The sequence below is a fragment of the Homalodisca vitripennis genome, chromosome 5, assembly GCF_021130785.1.
Source record: "Homalodisca vitripennis isolate AUS2020 chromosome 5, UT_GWSS_2.1, whole genome shotgun sequence".
NCBI classification, from domain to species: domain Eukaryota; kingdom Metazoa; phylum Arthropoda; class Insecta; order Hemiptera; family Cicadellidae; genus Homalodisca; species Homalodisca vitripennis.
This window is the reverse complement of record NC_060211.1, coordinates 127,076,167-127,093,210: the sequence shown is the minus strand read 5'-3', so window position 1 is coordinate 127,093,210 and position 17,044 is coordinate 127,076,167. Positions and strand designations below refer to the sequence as shown.

At 34.2% G+C, this 17,044-nt stretch overlaps 1 protein-coding gene across 1 annotated transcript; it reads right to left on the bottom strand.

The window, feature by feature from the left end:
- Positions 1-1,038: 1,038 nt before the first annotated feature.
- LOC124362846 (ketohexokinase-like) lies at positions 1,039-14,978 on the bottom strand. The gene is made up of 4 exons (XM_046817704.1): positions 14,854-14,978; positions 7,934-8,050; positions 4,582-4,789; positions 1,039-1,719 (listed from the first exon to the last, which is right to left on the bottom strand). The coding sequence occupies exons 2-4, from the start codon at positions 7,954-7,956 to the stop codon at positions 1,489-1,491; spliced, it is 462 nt and encodes a 153-aa protein (XP_046673660.1). The 5' UTR covers positions 7,957-8,050; positions 14,854-14,978; the 3' UTR covers positions 1,039-1,488.
- Between the last annotated feature and the right edge of the window lie 2,066 nt (positions 14,979-17,044).

The following is a 17,044-nucleotide window of genomic DNA, read 5'->3' as shown; positions in this document are numbered from 1 at the left end:
TGAACTTGCCACTCACAAGAATCACAAAATCATCTGCGTACCCCTGTGCAACGACACTGCTACTATTCAAAGAATTTAGCAGGTCGTTCACAACCAGGTTCCACAGGAGAGGAGAAAGGACGTCACTCTGCGGACAGCCCCTCATAGTCTTCACACTAACACTTGCTCCCATGAGGGTTGTGACAACCACCCTGTCCGTGAGCAAGGCCCTTATACAGTCACACACCTGACCATCAACACCACGTCTTGAGACCGCATTGATAATCGCCTGTGTTGTCAAAGGCTCCTTCGATGTCTAGGATGACACCTATGGCTACCTCTTTTGCTGTCAGCGTCTTCTCAATCCTGCATACCAATTGATGCCGAGTCGCATGACCTTCCGGGACGATTTTTGAGTGTAGGCATGCTGGTTAGGATGTAGAGGTCGCTCCCTCCCAAACAAACCTGGCAACCATTTTCTCCATGGTTTTAAGAAGAAAGGAGGACAGGCATATCGACCTGAAAGACTTCAGCCGATCCATGTCAGCCCTCCCCTGCTTTGGTATGAACACTACTCTGGACACTCTCCAGGATAGTGGAATGTACCTGAGGGCCACGGAGGCTCTGAACAGTCTGCACAGCTGGGGAAGGAGAATATCCAGCCCCCGCTACAAGCAAACCAGTCTCACCCCCAGAAGTTTTATTTTTTTATTTTTTTTTTTTTGTTACAGAGGGCCAGGTTTCCCAGGCCTGGTAGTTGCCTCTCAGCCATCCGGCTTATTTATTGTGCACCCTCTCCCAGGTTTAAGCTGTATCAAATCCCAGGCCTTTACTAAACCATGAGATCTTCTGAACAATGCTTTCCTGTTCCAACCCCTCTTCCGTATGCATAAGAACACCTAGGGATCTTGAGCGTTTGCTCTGTAATGCCGGACAACAAATATGACAAATATTCTGTTCAGGTGACTTCAACACAATAAGCATATTTTTCCAAACATCATTGAGGCATTATGATCATTGGTACACACTCCCTAGCTCTGCAAATCATCCTGTCTTGTTACCTCAGGATGCATTTCAAATTTTCTCCGAATGAGAATCTTCTTGAACGTGACTGGTGAAACGTTCCTAGGTGAACTGCTTTCATATGGCCTCCCAACAGGAAAATCATCTGAAATTTCCAACAGGACAAACCATACTTTCCCTTAGCAATCTGTACTATCTTGCTACATCTGAGTAGATTTCACATGCCCCCAACAAGGACGTTATCTTGAATCATAACATGAACAGCAACATTTTTTTCGCTTAGTGGTTGCCCGCCACATATATCAGAAGTGGGTGTCTCAGCCACGTAAAGAAGGCAAAACTTTCAGTATGATTTTATAGTAGCATTCCATATTATAATCTATGTTGTGTCATTCTAGGTGTTTTATGTTCAACACAAAATGCTTCAATCTCTATAAACAGTAAAGACATGGTTTTATCTTATAATGATAAAATTCTATCCAATGCTTACTTTGGTTTGACTAAAGCAATATTCCTAGCCACCGCATCATATTTGTTCTTGCATCCTTGAAAAGAAGCAAAATCTTTTCCAACAAAGACAACATCAGCCAAAGGCAGCAGTTCTTTGAGTTCATCTTTTGGCTTTTCAAGCTCAACGGAGGTTACAATTTTGGAATGTGCAGAATTCCACTCTGTGACGTACTTCAGCATCAAAACTACCTGTCTAACATTACGCCCCTGAAACATGAGAACATTATATTTGATACAATAAAAATAAATTCTTACTTTGTTCTATCAATATTTAAATAAAATCTAAGAACTCTGCATTTTTGGGTTCAGCTAAGTATTTGAAAAGATGAAAGAGTCTTATAAATATAATAGATACTAGTAATAATTCACTTATTTCATCACAATATACACATTGCATAAGCAATTAAACAAGTGGCAATTCATTAATATAAATTAATATATAATATTACTTTATTAAAAACCCTTTCGTCATTTTGCATATGCAAAGATGATGACATGACATCTTCAACTAAGATTTAGAATTTTTAAATGGAGACATAGTTTAACAAACAATCTTGAATGATAAACGATTTGATCCCGTTTAAACAAGGTCAGGTGTTGGACTGTACAGAACAGAAGTGATGTCCCAGCTGATAATTACGGCTTACTGGTCTGCTGTGTAACTGACTTATGTTGCACTGATAAAAAAAAGAAAGCACTTGTAAATATTACATATGTTTTAAATGGGTTTGTGGGACTGTGTGTTATTTGTCTATAACCTGACTTTGACAATTTTTTTTAAATTATGGTTTCTGAAACTACTGTTTCCTCCCAACTGCATCCTGCATTTTAAATGCTGAATTCAACTTGTGTACCAAAAGTTTGACAGGTTCTTTCCAATTAAGATGGTGGTAATTTCTGATTAAACGGAGGCCACAGATAATAAACAGAATTTAGCAACTTTGGGTGGGCAATTACACAATAAATACTAACGGTTAGGTTAGATTAGTAAACCTCTAACGATGGCTGACCACGAATTCCTAGTAGCACATAAAGTGTTGTGTCCGTATGGGTACGGACTAAGTCCGTAAGCTAGGTAAAATAGTGATAAATTATAAGGCATTACGAACCAAATTCTAAGGCTACATAATAATAAGCTAAACTTGGATAAATTAATAAATCGGAATTCGCATAAAAAGTTGAAATCTTAGAAAAGATGAAAACTTTATTGAGAGGGCTATTAATTAGTTGCGAGCTTAAAATAATCATAATTGGAATCAGACAGAATCAAGAAATGAGTTCCAAAAACCTCAAGAGTCTAAATGAGTATTAAAAATTAATTCTTTATTTGTCTATACCTAGTTTTTATTAGCATCGTTAGCTTAATGTTCCCTTTTTTCCAAGATAGATAAATAATTATTTATTAATTCTATTGATATTTTCCTAAAGTATAGGAACATTTTTGTTCTATTCTAAAAATACCAAAACTATTTTTGTTTGATAAAACAATCCAAAACACTAAGATAAATGGTTAATAAAGAAGATGTACATTGAGTGTACAACAATCCTGTAATGTTGAGGAAATATTACATTTTATGTCATTCAAATAATTTATGTACTCTAACACTATTTTATAATCATGCAATTAAGTCACTAATTGTGTTTATGGAGAGATAACAAGGGATAACAAATGAGTTCGTTGACTTATTAAAAGCATTACATTGCGTTTTTCATTGAAGATTATTACAATTTTTTTAGATATGAGCTGAGCTTAACTTAGGATTGGAAATAGATTAAATTGTATTTATTGAGATTGTAAATTAGACGCTTTGTGCCAATTAAAATTAAAAATTCAATACAAGATGCAAACCAATTAATTTTTTAAATAATCACAATTAAAATAAAATAAATTTAAAAACAGTTTGAAAATAATACTCTACTTTAATTACATTATAATCATGCAATATGTAATTGAACTCAGAAAGTTAAAAATAGGAAATACGTTACCTAGTTTAAAATAAATCAGATATGGTACCTACAGGGATATTTCTTTTGGCCAGTGTTATTTACTATATATGTAAATAGGTGAAATTTCATGTTCATGGCCTCTGATGACCGATTAAACTATATTCAATTCCATAAGGAATCCAATGAGTAAAATTTAATTATTTTAAAACCATTAGTAATAAATAGATTTATATTATTTTTTATTTTAAATATTCCTCAGAAGTGAAATTTAATTCTCCCTGGTGTACTACAGAACAGAACCAATAAAATTAAAACTGTAAACTTTTAAAACATTATTTATTATTTTCCTTTCATTTCATTTGAAATAATTTAAATACTGTATGTTGCACTGAACTTTGTAATTTAATATTATTTAACAAATTCTACTACAGATTGCTCATTTTCAAACATAATACTGATGTAGTCAATCATTATTGTTTATATAATTAATTATTAAACATAATATTAAACAACAAAGAGAATTGTTAAACTTTATTAAAAAGAGAGAATTGTTTTACTTTATTTGTTAACTTTGTTTCATCTGACTTGAGAAACATATTTGTAGTGATTTTCATTATGTTTAGTAAATACAAAGATATTTGTAATGTACTTGAAATCTAGTCCTTTCTATGAATTAAAGTGATTCAGTGGAAGTAATAAAATATTTAAAACAATTTTTAACCTGTTATACATAAAAACATAATTTAAAAATAACAGTAACTAGACTATGTTAATTAACCAGTAAATGACCATGTTTTTCATTCAATGGTCAATTTGGAACTAATTGAGTAATGTCACAATTAGTTTTCTTACAGACATTAAATTTAACTATGTATTATTATAGACAGTACAATATGTTGGATTTCTTTTATTTTTTTCTTGATTGTAACTTTATTGTTTTGTGTTTTGAGATATTATAATGAATATGATTGTGAGGTAATTTTAAACGTGAAACTCAAATTTCTCCAATGTTATTTTTTTGTAAATGCACTAATGATAAATTGATAAATGTTTCTTGTACTAAAAAAGCATTATAGGTTTTATATTGATTTTTCTCGCAAACTGAAATTCAAGTTTTCATACCTCAAAATGAATCCATTTGTATTGTTCTAAATCCAGATTTCTGAAATCTTCGATTGTTAATTCCGGCAAGTTTTTGTTTGAGTGAACAATAGTTCGAGATCCATTTTTTGCATTAATAAGTACAGAAGAAAAAGGACAGTCACAACCTCTGTGTTTGACAACATTTTTAATTATGATTTTGTGTTTTTCGAAATCCTCGACTGCATACCTGGAAAATGTAGAGTAAGTGTTACAACGTTTCACTTGACACTTCTTGGATTATGAATGGAATGAGTGTTCCGTGAGGGTACGGAGGGAATTATTTTTTATTAATTGGTTCTATATCAAATAATATTAATGAAAATTGATATGTCACAACAGTCTGGTTACTCCTATGTCTTTACCATTATCCCTTTTGGGTCTTTTGGGTTAATTTTTTTTCTAATTTTAGTCCACAATAGTTTAAGTACTAACAAAAACATTGCTGATACATGTATACGAGGTGTGTCCAAAAAGTATTCGACCTTGACATCTGGCATGAACTGACGTTACTCGGCAGCAGCGGCAATCTGGTCCCCTTCAAAGTACTCCCCTGAACAAGCCACTACCTTATTCCAACGCTCCTCCCACTTCCGGAAACACTCCTTAAATTCATTTTGCAGAATGGCTAACAGGTCCTTCGTCGCATTTTGTTTTATTTGTTCAACATCGTCAAATATTTTTACTTTCAAAGGAATTTTTAATTTCGGAAATAGCCAGAAGTCACAAGGAGCTATGTCAGGACTGTAGGGAGGCTGTCGTAGTTGGTTGATGTTGTTTTTGACCGGTCGGTTACGCCGCGGCCGCCTACTGGTCGGCGGTCGGATACTTTTTGGACAGACCTCGTACAAGACATAACACGTTGTATAAAAACCTTATTGAGGAAAAAAATGTAAAGCCTTGAATTAATGTAAAATAGAATATAATTAATGGTAAAAATAAAAATAAAACTTTAATTTATCACAACAATTTAAATTACCTATGAATTCCATAAGTGCTTAGAGGTTGAATAAGAGATATGATATAAAGTCTGAGAGTAAAAGTGTTTTGTAAAATTTAAATCAAAATTTGTCCAAAACTTTATATCATCTCTACCACTTAACTTATAAAATTTATAGTTTTATTTAAAATTTCTCAACCTTAATGAATGATGGCAAGAAAAGGTTCACATTTTAAGTACATTTTTCAACATGCCCAAAAATAAGGTTCACGATTTAGAGTTAAATCATTCAATTTACTCTAAATGAAATTTTTAGTACATTACATTATAAATCGGAGAAAGCGTTGCTGTTCTCTCTTGATTCCCTAAAGATTTTGGTAAATTTAGAGTAAATAAACATCTAAATACTTTACATTTTCTATATAAGGGAAAAGTATTTATAAATACGAGGTGTATTAGAAAAATAAGGTTCCCATGATTTTTTAAAATAGACAGCTCTATATTTCTACTTAGTGTTATACATAAATTTAAAACTTAAAAGTTAAGCTATTTTTCCACACAATCACCGTTTCTGTCCAAACACTTTTGTAGACGATGCTCCAACTTTTCTATCCCCATGTTGTAGAATTCTGCCGCCAGGAGGAGGATCGAGTAACCTCTTCCTTGACTTCATCATCGGTACTGAAGCGTTGGCACACAAGTGTTCCTTTAATTTTGAGAATAAGTGATAATCACTCAGAAATAAGCAAAGCAAGTGAACGTTGATTCTCCGATCTTCAAGCAATATTGTCTCAACTTTTTTAACAACTCCATCTGAAACTGAAGGCCGTCCACTTCGGTTTTCATCGTGAATTTCCATGCGGCCTTCACTGAATTCTCTACACCATTTCCGAACATGTTGAACAGATATGCAGTTTTCCCCATAATCTTCGATTAACTGACGATGAATTTCAATAGGTGAAATCTGATTTGCATTTAAAAAACGTATCACAGCACGAATTTCGCATCTGGGGTTAACAACGATAGGGAGCTCCATCTTCGAATGCAGCTAGGCCGGCACTGTTGGTAGTGAGGCCCGAGTGGTATGGATAGAGAGAGGGACAGCTGATGAGTAAGACAGTGTTGCCAGATTCTCCCAACATATCGCATTCTGTCTCGGCGGCATACGGAACCTTATTTTTCTAATACCCCTCGTATCTATATAGTGTGTTTGCCATTATAGTTTTTAAAGAAAGAATGTGATAACCCTGTCTGATCTAGCAGAAGTTGAAAGTGCAGTGAAGACACTAGTCATGCCATAGCTAAAAAAATGCTTAAATTCTGTACACGAATCAGAAATTATAGTTAAAACCCTAAACACAGGTGTTATAGAATTCAAAAGAGACATCTGAAAGAGATTATCTAAATCACTTATCACTAAAGATGGAAAGTCTTTAACCAGAATAATCAAAGATCAATGCTACAATCATATGTGACCGAACTTCCCATGTTTTTTACATGACTTCACTTATGAAAATTTGTAACAGATCTATCTCATTGAAAAGCACACTGCTTATTACTTCTAATAAAACTATGATGGGTTTCAAACATTAAACGTATTAAAAATCCCAAGGAGATCATTTCCAAATTACCATTACTAAAATTGTATAGTCCCAAATGACATTATATTTCGACCCAAGCTCACTTTCTATCAGCTAAGTACAATAATACTACAAAATAAACAAACTACTGTTTATGTATTAAGAGCTACTGAAGAATAAAATATCAAAGTTACAATTAATACGAAAAGTAAGTGTGGGAAATCACTCTACTGCATGAGTACTGTATATTGAAACACACAACATATCAAACACAATTTACAACAAAATTAATATGTCCGATGTTAAGTTGTGACTGAATAAACTGAATAATAGCGAAGAAGAATAATGTTAATGGATAAATTTGTTTTAATGTTATTCAAAGATTCTTCCAGGAATTTAAGAGAGATCAGATCAACTTATTGTGTTCTCAAATTATATAATTAATGAACTTACTATGACATAATGCACTAGATCTGCATGGAAATCTAATCTTTTGAAGGCCAATCATTGTATGACAAGATCAAACTACCATAATCCAACAAGAATCTGATTTTTGAAAGGAAATCAATCGAGGCTTCATCCATTAAATAAGCGGACCCGTTATGCCGCTTTGTTGCCAATACTAAAAATTAACTAAAAAGGAAATTTAAAAAACCAAACAAAGCTGAGAGTTATAATAAACTAATGCAGAGTCAAAATATTGTCTTATGATCACAAACACAGTCTTTTTTGTATCATCTAGAATTCAAATCTAACGTTATAACAGCAATGAAGTATAACTTTCTAATGTCACGTACAGAACAAGTCAACTTACCTTCCCAACATGTCATCACTCATTGTTCCCAGATATTCGCAAATTTGACCGCATTTTGAAATAACGGTGCAGTTGTTGGATGCATTTCCCCCTCTTTGCCATCTATGATCAGTACTCCTAAAAGTGTAATAGCATGACTTAGTATTAATAATAGGCTACACCTTATTGTCATGAATGATTTAGTATCATTAAAAACATACTTTGTATAAGAAGAATGAAACATCAAAACATGATGCACAAAAACTCAAATTGAATTACAAACATCAATTCCATCTCACTCTCTTCTATCAAACTAGATAAATTCCACTAAAAAGTTTGATGATTCTGATTAAATCCAGTTAAAAAAATATTGATTTATTCAAATATTGTATTATTAAACACAAAATTTTGGAACGTTTTATTCATCAGCTATTAAATAATCTGATTGATCTACTGAGTCATATAACCAAAATATATATGTTATGATATCTTATTAATTATGGTGTTATAAGAAAATAATCATTTTGTTTTATCAAAGTAATATTAGCAATTAGTAATGGAATATGTTTCAATTAGGTACAGAGTTGGATAGATGTGTGAATACCCGGAAGGAACTATCAAAATAATATATACAGTAGTGTAACCTGAATTTCCATTAGAAGGAGGAATTATCAAGAGTTTTTTAAGGCCCTACTTAAGGAGAAATAACAGTGACTTTACCTAGAAGAAGAGACAAATTAAACACTGAAAGAATCAGTGCTGTAGGGCCAACCTTTTATAGGGAAGAGGATCGGATATAGTAATATAGACAATGGAACAACTCTGACAAAATCCCAAGATTATGTAAGATATGAGATATGGCTAGAAAATAACTGGATTAAAACTAGCGGAGCCCCAGAATGAATGCAATAAGACTGAATATCGTACGGCCGGTCATGGGACTCCCCCTCCCACAACTCCTCATGTTCCATCTGGCTCCTGTACTTATACCACACGTAGCGCTAGTTAAAAGCAGTTGTCTCTACATCGGAAAACATCTTGAGTATCCCAAAAGAACAATGTGTGAATATCAAATGTCTTATGTTACATGTGTATGACGACAACTGTTCATCATGAACACAAGTGTTTGATTGGTTTAAACTATTTAAAGGGGGCCACGAAGAAACAAGTGACGATAGACGTCTTAGCAGACTATCGTCATAAAAAACTGATGCTAACATTGAAAAGATCGGTAACCTTGTTCAACTACATTATCAGTATTTAGTCACAACTACATCAGCATCCTGACTACCCCTATGTGAGCGTGTACGGAGAAAACAAAATGATTTGTGAAAAAACAAGTCAAGGATCCTCCACCAGGATAATGCGCCAGCTTACAAAGCTTTGTCAGAGATGACGTTTTTTGCCAAACATAACATCTCTGCCATATATCATCCACCTTACTCAACCGACTTGGCCCCCTGTGTGCTTTTTGTTTCCTAAATTCAAACTAGCTTTGAAAGGAACGATATGAGACTATTGAAGCAGTAAATGAAAACGCAGCCGAAGTCATGAACAAGGTTATAGAAAATGATCAGATACATGTGGAATAAGTATGGGAGCCTGACGAAACATGAGGGGTGGTGGGAGGGGAGTCACGTGACTGACCACACGATATTCAGCCTTATTGCGTGCGTTCTGGGGCTCCGCTAGTACTAATCCTGTTATTTTCTAGCCACATCTCATATGTCAACAAGTATAAGATAACTGGTTGGAAAACTTTGATTGCTATAATTTAAATAATTAAATGATTTCCAATACTACTATTACTTTGATTATTGCATTTTGGAGTCTACACATAAGACCTCATAGAAGGGTTGTAACCTCTAAACCCCTCTCCTAAGCTATCCAATAAATATAAATAAACATTTCTACACTAAAAAATTGAAGTTAAATGGTTTACTTATACCACTGTTGCTTTTATATTGTTACCTATAATATATTCATTGTCAAAGTGTATATAACCCTTAACCTTTTGTTACCTTCAGTGACATATTATGATGTGTCCTCAAGTACTGTTGGAACAAAGAGTGAGTTATCTAACACAACTGTTTGAACTATGTTTTGTCCACCCTACCATATTTTTCATAAAGAGTACAAACATTGTACACATAACGAAGCTATGTTTGGAAGGGTTGATTGAATATGAGTGTAGCGTTTAGATTCATCTCATCTTCCGCTTAGAACAGCGACTGAAATCCTACTCTGTGACAAACGTTGCATCAAGCGGAAAATGAAATGGAGCTAAACTTAACATTTGCATTCAATCAACACTTCCCACCAATAGCTGCGTTATGTAGAAAACGCAGTTGCTCCACCATGATTTAGGATTTTGTCTAGGATTTATAGTCTAGGTATCTCTCATGTCCAAAGAGAGTTCATTTTGAACTTCTTCGTCACCGACTTTGTTTATATCTCTTCCTTCAGACTTGAACTCCAAATACCAAGAGTAAAGTATGTGACAGTGCAAGATTTCCGACACTGCTCTAAGTGGGAGATGAAATGGAGTTAAACAACATTAACGTAAACATTGTACCCAATCTTGTTTTAAATTAAGTAATTTAACTTGTTATATATTAAGTGCATTCCTCCGAAGATAATGTGGGAGGCTTTTCTGTATGAGTGGTCTCCTGAGCTAAAAGTTCTATGCAAATGCATTTCAGTGGCAAAATAGCTATAGACATCACTTCTATAAGGCAGAAGTGCAAAGTCTTCGCACAAGTTCCTGAGGCATCTTGGACTGGGAAGAAATTCTATAAATGTTTTCTTGAAGCCCAACTCTAAAACGACACTGGAGAGTTCCTAGAAGCCACAACTGAGCGGGTTAGAAGTAGTGATGTAAGCCAGGAATATTTTACGTGGGAAGGGAATTTATAAATGGAAATATTTCCAGGGAACTTCCCAAAGGCTTTATATTCCCAAAACAAGGGAATTTATGGAATAATTCATTTAAATGCAGTTTATTTTGTCTTAAAAAGTTTTGGAATACGTTCTAAATGATCAATAACAAAGCTAAATAATCAAAAATATTGTGATATACCATGGCAAAAACTTCATCATGGAAGAAACTGAAAATGAGTTTGGACATGATGCTGTGATGGAAGATGAAGTTGATGAAACTAATTATTAACACATAACAATTAGCCTACATTCTGTGCACAATTTAATAATAGCCAACAAAGTGTTAATACAAACATATTTGTTTTTTTCTTGGAAGACCTGATCTGAACAAATAGTGAATATATCGAATCTAATTTTAATAAGTTACAAATGACCTATTAGTAATTTGAGAGTATTTTGCACTGTTTTATAACAATTTGTAATAGGTTTAAAAAATTGGCCATTTCCTTTGGTATTAGAAAACGTGGTTGGTATCCACCAAGCAATCATATGGTATTCAATAACATTTAAATATGAACACAAGTATCACAATTTTAAAATTTATGTGAAGGAATTAAGACTTGTATGATATTATTTTATTGTTGAAAAGAATTGATTTATATATTCATATTAATATATATATAAGGGATTTTTTAATATTGGGGTGACACTGACCTTTGCTTTTAAGAGGAAATCATAAATTCTCAGGAATTTATGAATTTTGAAAATGTTCCCTAGGAATTTTCCCCAAGAAAAAGATTTCCATCACTAGCCAGAAGTCTAGTCAACTAGTAGGTGAAACATTGGGCCCGTGTACTGCAACATGCTTTCTACTTGAATTAGTGTATGTCCCCAAATGAGCCTGATCACCTCATTAAAATATCTAATTAAAGAGCTAGCCTTTAACGTTTGGACGAAATATTCAAGCCTGGAAGTATTTCATTTTGCCTAACCTACCATAAGGGCGCAGGAGAAATTCATTTTAGCGAGTGAAGGACATCGGCTACTGCTAACAGTAGGTCAACAGCTGTTTACTGGTAGGGCAGGCTGTTGATAGTGATATTGACATTGATAGATTGATAGCGGCATCCCTGTTTAAACATGCCTACCAGTAAGGAACATTCTAGTGGCTTCTGGGCATTGATGATACGACATCGGACACTAGATGAACCCTCTACACTACGGTGGATTACTTTGGTTTTCAGAAGAACATTTTAGAGGTAAGCAGGTGTCCTTATTAATAATATGTATAATCATGGACAGAATATCCATTACCGATTTTATAAATTCAAGCCCCAACCATAATTAAAGTATCTGTAATACAGGGTGGAACGCGGTAATTTGCTGATTTGGAAATGAAATAAAAAATTATGAACCTTAGAACAAATTATTTTTTATTTTAATTATACTGAACAGTAAGGGAATTTTTAAATTACATGGTTTTAAATAATGTATCTGGCAAATGTCGACCTTTGGCATCCACACACTGCTGCATACGTTTTCTGAAGTTTTCATTAACTCTAACAAGCATGTCGACTAGTATTCTGCCAATTTCAGCCTCAATATTGTTCCTTAGGTTTTCCAAGGTGTTGGGACGGTTGATATACACCTTCGACTTCAGGTAACCCTAAAGGAAAAAATCGCATGGGGATAAGTCTGGTTAGCGTGCCGGCCAGTTCACATCACCCCTCAAAGACATAAGCCGTCCAGGAAACATTTGCCTCAAACAATTCATGGTAACCCTCGCAGTGTGTGCAGTGGCACCATCCTGTTGGAACCATGTATCCTCTAATTGCATTGCCTCAAGAGCCGGCTGAAGAAATCCTGTATCATAGTCAAGTACCGTTCGGAGTTCCCAGTTATGGCACGACGGTTATCCTGAAAAAATTAAGGGCCAATGATGCCTACTCGTGATATGGCGCACCACACAGTGACGTGGTCCGAATGCAGAGGTCTCTGGTGGACTTCTCTGGGGTTTGTTTCACTCCAGTAGCGCATGTTTTGCTTGTTGACACACCCACTGAGGTGAAAATGTGCTTCATCAGAAAAGAACACAATTGCGTCACGCGGTATAGTTGCAAGCATGTCTTCACAAGAAGTACGCCGTGTCAAATAGTCCCGTGCTGACAATTGATGGACAACGCACATTTTATACGGGTGAAATCTCAGTTCATCATGAAGAATCCGGTGGAGAGAACATCTTGAAATGCCTAGAGCAATTGATTGCTTCCGAGCAGAGCGTTTTGGAGATTGCACTACTGCTGCTCTAACTCTATCGATGTTTTCCGGTGTTGTAATCCTTCTCTAAGGTCCCCTTCGTACACATGACACATTCCCTGCTGTTCTGAATGCAGTTACCCAATTTACATTTGATTGCCGACCAGGCACACGTCTGCGTGGGGGAACAACGAATCGTAAACGAAAAGCACGCTGCACTGCAATGATCGAGTGGGCATTTGAAAAATACGCTTCAACACAAAACGACCTCTCCTCTCGTGTCCACTGCATGATGGCAACTGGAAAGCGGAGGAATACATATCTCCCGTCAGCCACTATAAGCCACGCCCACTCTCCCCTCTCTTCCACCAACAGTGCCGCCACAGACTGCAGTGCAAAAGCAAATTACCGCGCTCCACCCTGTATTTTGAGTAAAGGGTCGATTGGCCGTAGTTGGCGGAAGCGTCACCTCGTGGCGTTGCCGAAAATATTTTCATGTCTGGAAAAAATAACTAATTCACAAAATATATCCCAATAATTTCATAAAGGTGTAAAAATTCATTTATATAATAGGATTGTTGATTTCTATATGTAAATTATTAATGATTATGTACGTTACCTTGCTAATTAAGGATGTTATAATATTTTCCCATTGTGGCCTAAGTAATTTAAAGCCTAATAAATATTCGATACTTTTATCTTGATCGCCAAAATGTAGAAAAGATAGTTTCTGTTCATACAATTGTATTATTTTACTGGAAGCCTCCCATTACTTCATGTAACTGCCCTACTTCAGTAGGTTAAAAATAATTCATCATTGTTGTAATAATTCATTTGTACTTCTAGTATAAACTCCAATTAAAATGTTATAAAGAAATCATAATGAATACAATTAATCAGTCATGATAATTACAAAAATGTTTGTCTACCCTAATTAATTATATAGTAATTACAAATAAATAAATAAAACTAAATCTGTTTTATGTTTAGTATACACGCAATCTAAATTAGTAGTATACAATACCAGCTGTTATTTAATAATACATTAATTTCATGTTCAAATACAGTGCGCAACTTAGGTAAATGCTCAGATGAAAGTAGATGTATAGTTCACTACTTGTTTCAAATATAGAGAACTTTCATTAAGTTATCCTTGGTTGAGATAAATTAATTAAGTAGTCTAATTTTAGTTATACGATCATTGTAACAGGAGGATTAGGAAACCTATTCAAAGTTGTTGTGTTAAATGTAATGTATTTAACGGTTGTAGTACAGTAGATGTTAAACAAGATAAACTATAAAACAACTTTGAATTACAGCTTAATTAATTTATTATTGCTAATTTGATTAAACTAATTTATAATTTTTATGTCTTGTAAAACAATGTAAATCATAGTTGTGTACTCTAAGCTTATTTTCTATGTCACTAAATTTAATGTTTGCTCGCTCAGTAACATAGTATCTTTTCCTATAAAATAATATATACCTATATAATCTTTAGTATCTAGTATTGGTATTGCACTGTGCAATGTGTGATTGATTATTATTTTAATAAAACTGTTTCTTTGAAAATAATTAATAACACAGGCAGTAATAATGCTAAACTTAGTAAATGAATGAAAAAAGTAGTACAGTAGAAATTGTATTATTTTATTGATGATTTTATTATTAGTGATTGATAAATGAAAAAAAAAAAAAAAAAAAAAAAAAAAAAAAAAAAAAAAAAAAAAAATACTAAAAGCAATTTAGTCCAATAAGCACTCCATTTTAGTCACAAAACTATTTCCGCTATGATACTTTAGTACCTTTTAGTAACTGTAATTGATGTTGCAATCCCGTGAAGATTCTGTGACAGTTACTTTTACAAATATGTCTTTTACTGTTGTCTTGAATTATTATTCGTTATGGTGCTTTCGTTATTGTATTTATTATTCAGTGTCGTTAAAACTTTGAATACGTTGTATGTGAAGTAATTTTAAGAGCTGGGCTATCATCTTTGTACATTGTGCAGGGTTTTTATTCCCTGGAGCTGATCGTGGCTACTGGACTGAGGATAAGTCTGTTAGCCCCACTATTGCTGCGCTCTCCGAGTTGCTGTTGCCGGCAACTGCCTGTTCGTCTGCCGTGCCGTACCGACCGACACTACCTTACCGCACATCCGGTTCACCCGCGGTCGTGTGCTTCCTCTCGGTTCGGTCGACTTCGTTGCAGTTACCGGGCGTGGACTTGTCGTCTTCTGGTGAGTGACTTACAAATTTTCTGGTGATCTCTCAGGTATACTATATTCCTCTCCGAGACTGGGACCATTCCTCTCGATATACCTCTCGAAGGATACTCAGCGCCTGGGACTCCAGAAATAAGAGTTGCATCAATTATTACTCTTTTACTGTCTTGTTGGTTTATGTTAAATGTTTAATTATATATCTGTATTGTAAGAAGGGTTTAATTATCTTAAGATATCTTATCTAAGTCTGTGTGGTTATATCAGTAATAGTCTTGGTTATATCTAGTTGTTTTGTTTCACTGTAACGCAGATTAGAGGCAATACTGGCCGTAACTGTTATAAAATAATATGGGATACGTTTTGCCCTGTACGGGAATTATTGCAATAAACTCGAGTCTGTAAAGTTCTGTAGTCTTGAGTTTTCCCGTCTTCACAGCTTAACCATAATTTTCCTATAGGCCTACTTTTATTATAAAGTACTCTACTAAGATCCAAGAAAAGCTAAGGATTCAATAATATAGTTACATTAATATAGTTTGAGTCACGCCAAACATTTTCCTACTTACTAAATTTAGAAATATATTCTTATTCTCACAATTAAATTTAACGTTTATTGTAAACGGTTCATCGACCTTTGGTAATTCTCTTGGGTCCCTACACCACCTGCTTACCCTGGTGAAGTCCCGGAACCTGGAAAGGACTGGTTCCTTGTTACAGTCCCTGGAGTCTCCTTCCAAAACAAGGTGGCGCCTCAAAATAAATATTGAACATTTTTCGTCGTTTTTGTGGACTTCGCCTAGGACTTGGAACAACTTACCCCCCTTTCCCCTGAGCTAGCCAGCATCAGTAACAGAGACTGGTGTGGACTGTTACAGTACAAGTACTTTAATCCCCTAAGCCATGATTTCAAATCCTGGACCAAGTGAAATGGATCCTAAATATGAACTCTCTACCTACTGCTAATTACCTGCTGATTATAGTTTAAATGGTTATATTTTAATAATAAATGCCTTAAAAAATATAAAATAACGCAGAGATTTTTTTTAATATTGAAGAGAAAAAATGCAAAGTGTGTGTTTTGGGTCTGGTGCACGTAAAGATACACTGATCCCATCAACTTTCACACAAGCCAACCATTGTTAATTTAAGATGGACTTCCTACCACATACAGTGACTCTCACATAAAGGTAAGTCAGACCGCAAAACCCCTCATGTCAGATGTGGCAATCACCAACAAGTTATTTGTGTATTAGGCTACTATGATATCACATATAAGTAGGGTAATACACTTATAATATAGGCTACAAGTAATGTTAACTATAAACATTTAAAAATACAACAATAATTAAACAAAATATTAAAACACACATTTAAAACTATAAAAAGTTTCAGTTAAAATACATTAAAAAACCTTTAATCAAAATCTTAAAGAACAAAATGGGTTATTTATTTTAAATAGAGCTTAAGTCATCTAGGTCTGATCTCTTTACTTAAGTGTTTCACTTATTTGATAATAGTTACATGAGTAGTCTTAGTTCAATTAAAAAATGGTAGAAAATCTTGGGTACAAGACAATGAAATCACACTCACTTATATTAAGAAAATGAAATTAACACTGCAAAGATTTTGGTATATTTCAAGTTACTAAATGGGTAGTGTTCTGCAAGTAATACCTTGATATATACATAGAAGTAAACAAATTAATAGCGTTCCTATGACAGTTAGAGAAACAGTGAAATTTAACAAATGAAAAAAACAATTTAGAATTAAAT

Excerpts from the sequence above, each read along its gene's own strand:
- LOC124362846 (XM_046817704.1), bottom strand. The coding sequence starts at position 7,956 with ATGAGTGATGACATGTTGGGAAG. Across the intron at positions 4,790-7,933 it reads AGTGATGACATGTTGGGAAG|GTATGCAGTCGAGGATTTCG; the intron begins GTAAGTTGACTT and ends TACATTTTCCAG. Across the intron at positions 1,720-4,581 it reads ACAAATGGATTCATTTTGAG|GGGCGTAATGTTAGACAGGT; the intron begins GTATGAAAACTT and ends CTCATGTTTCAG.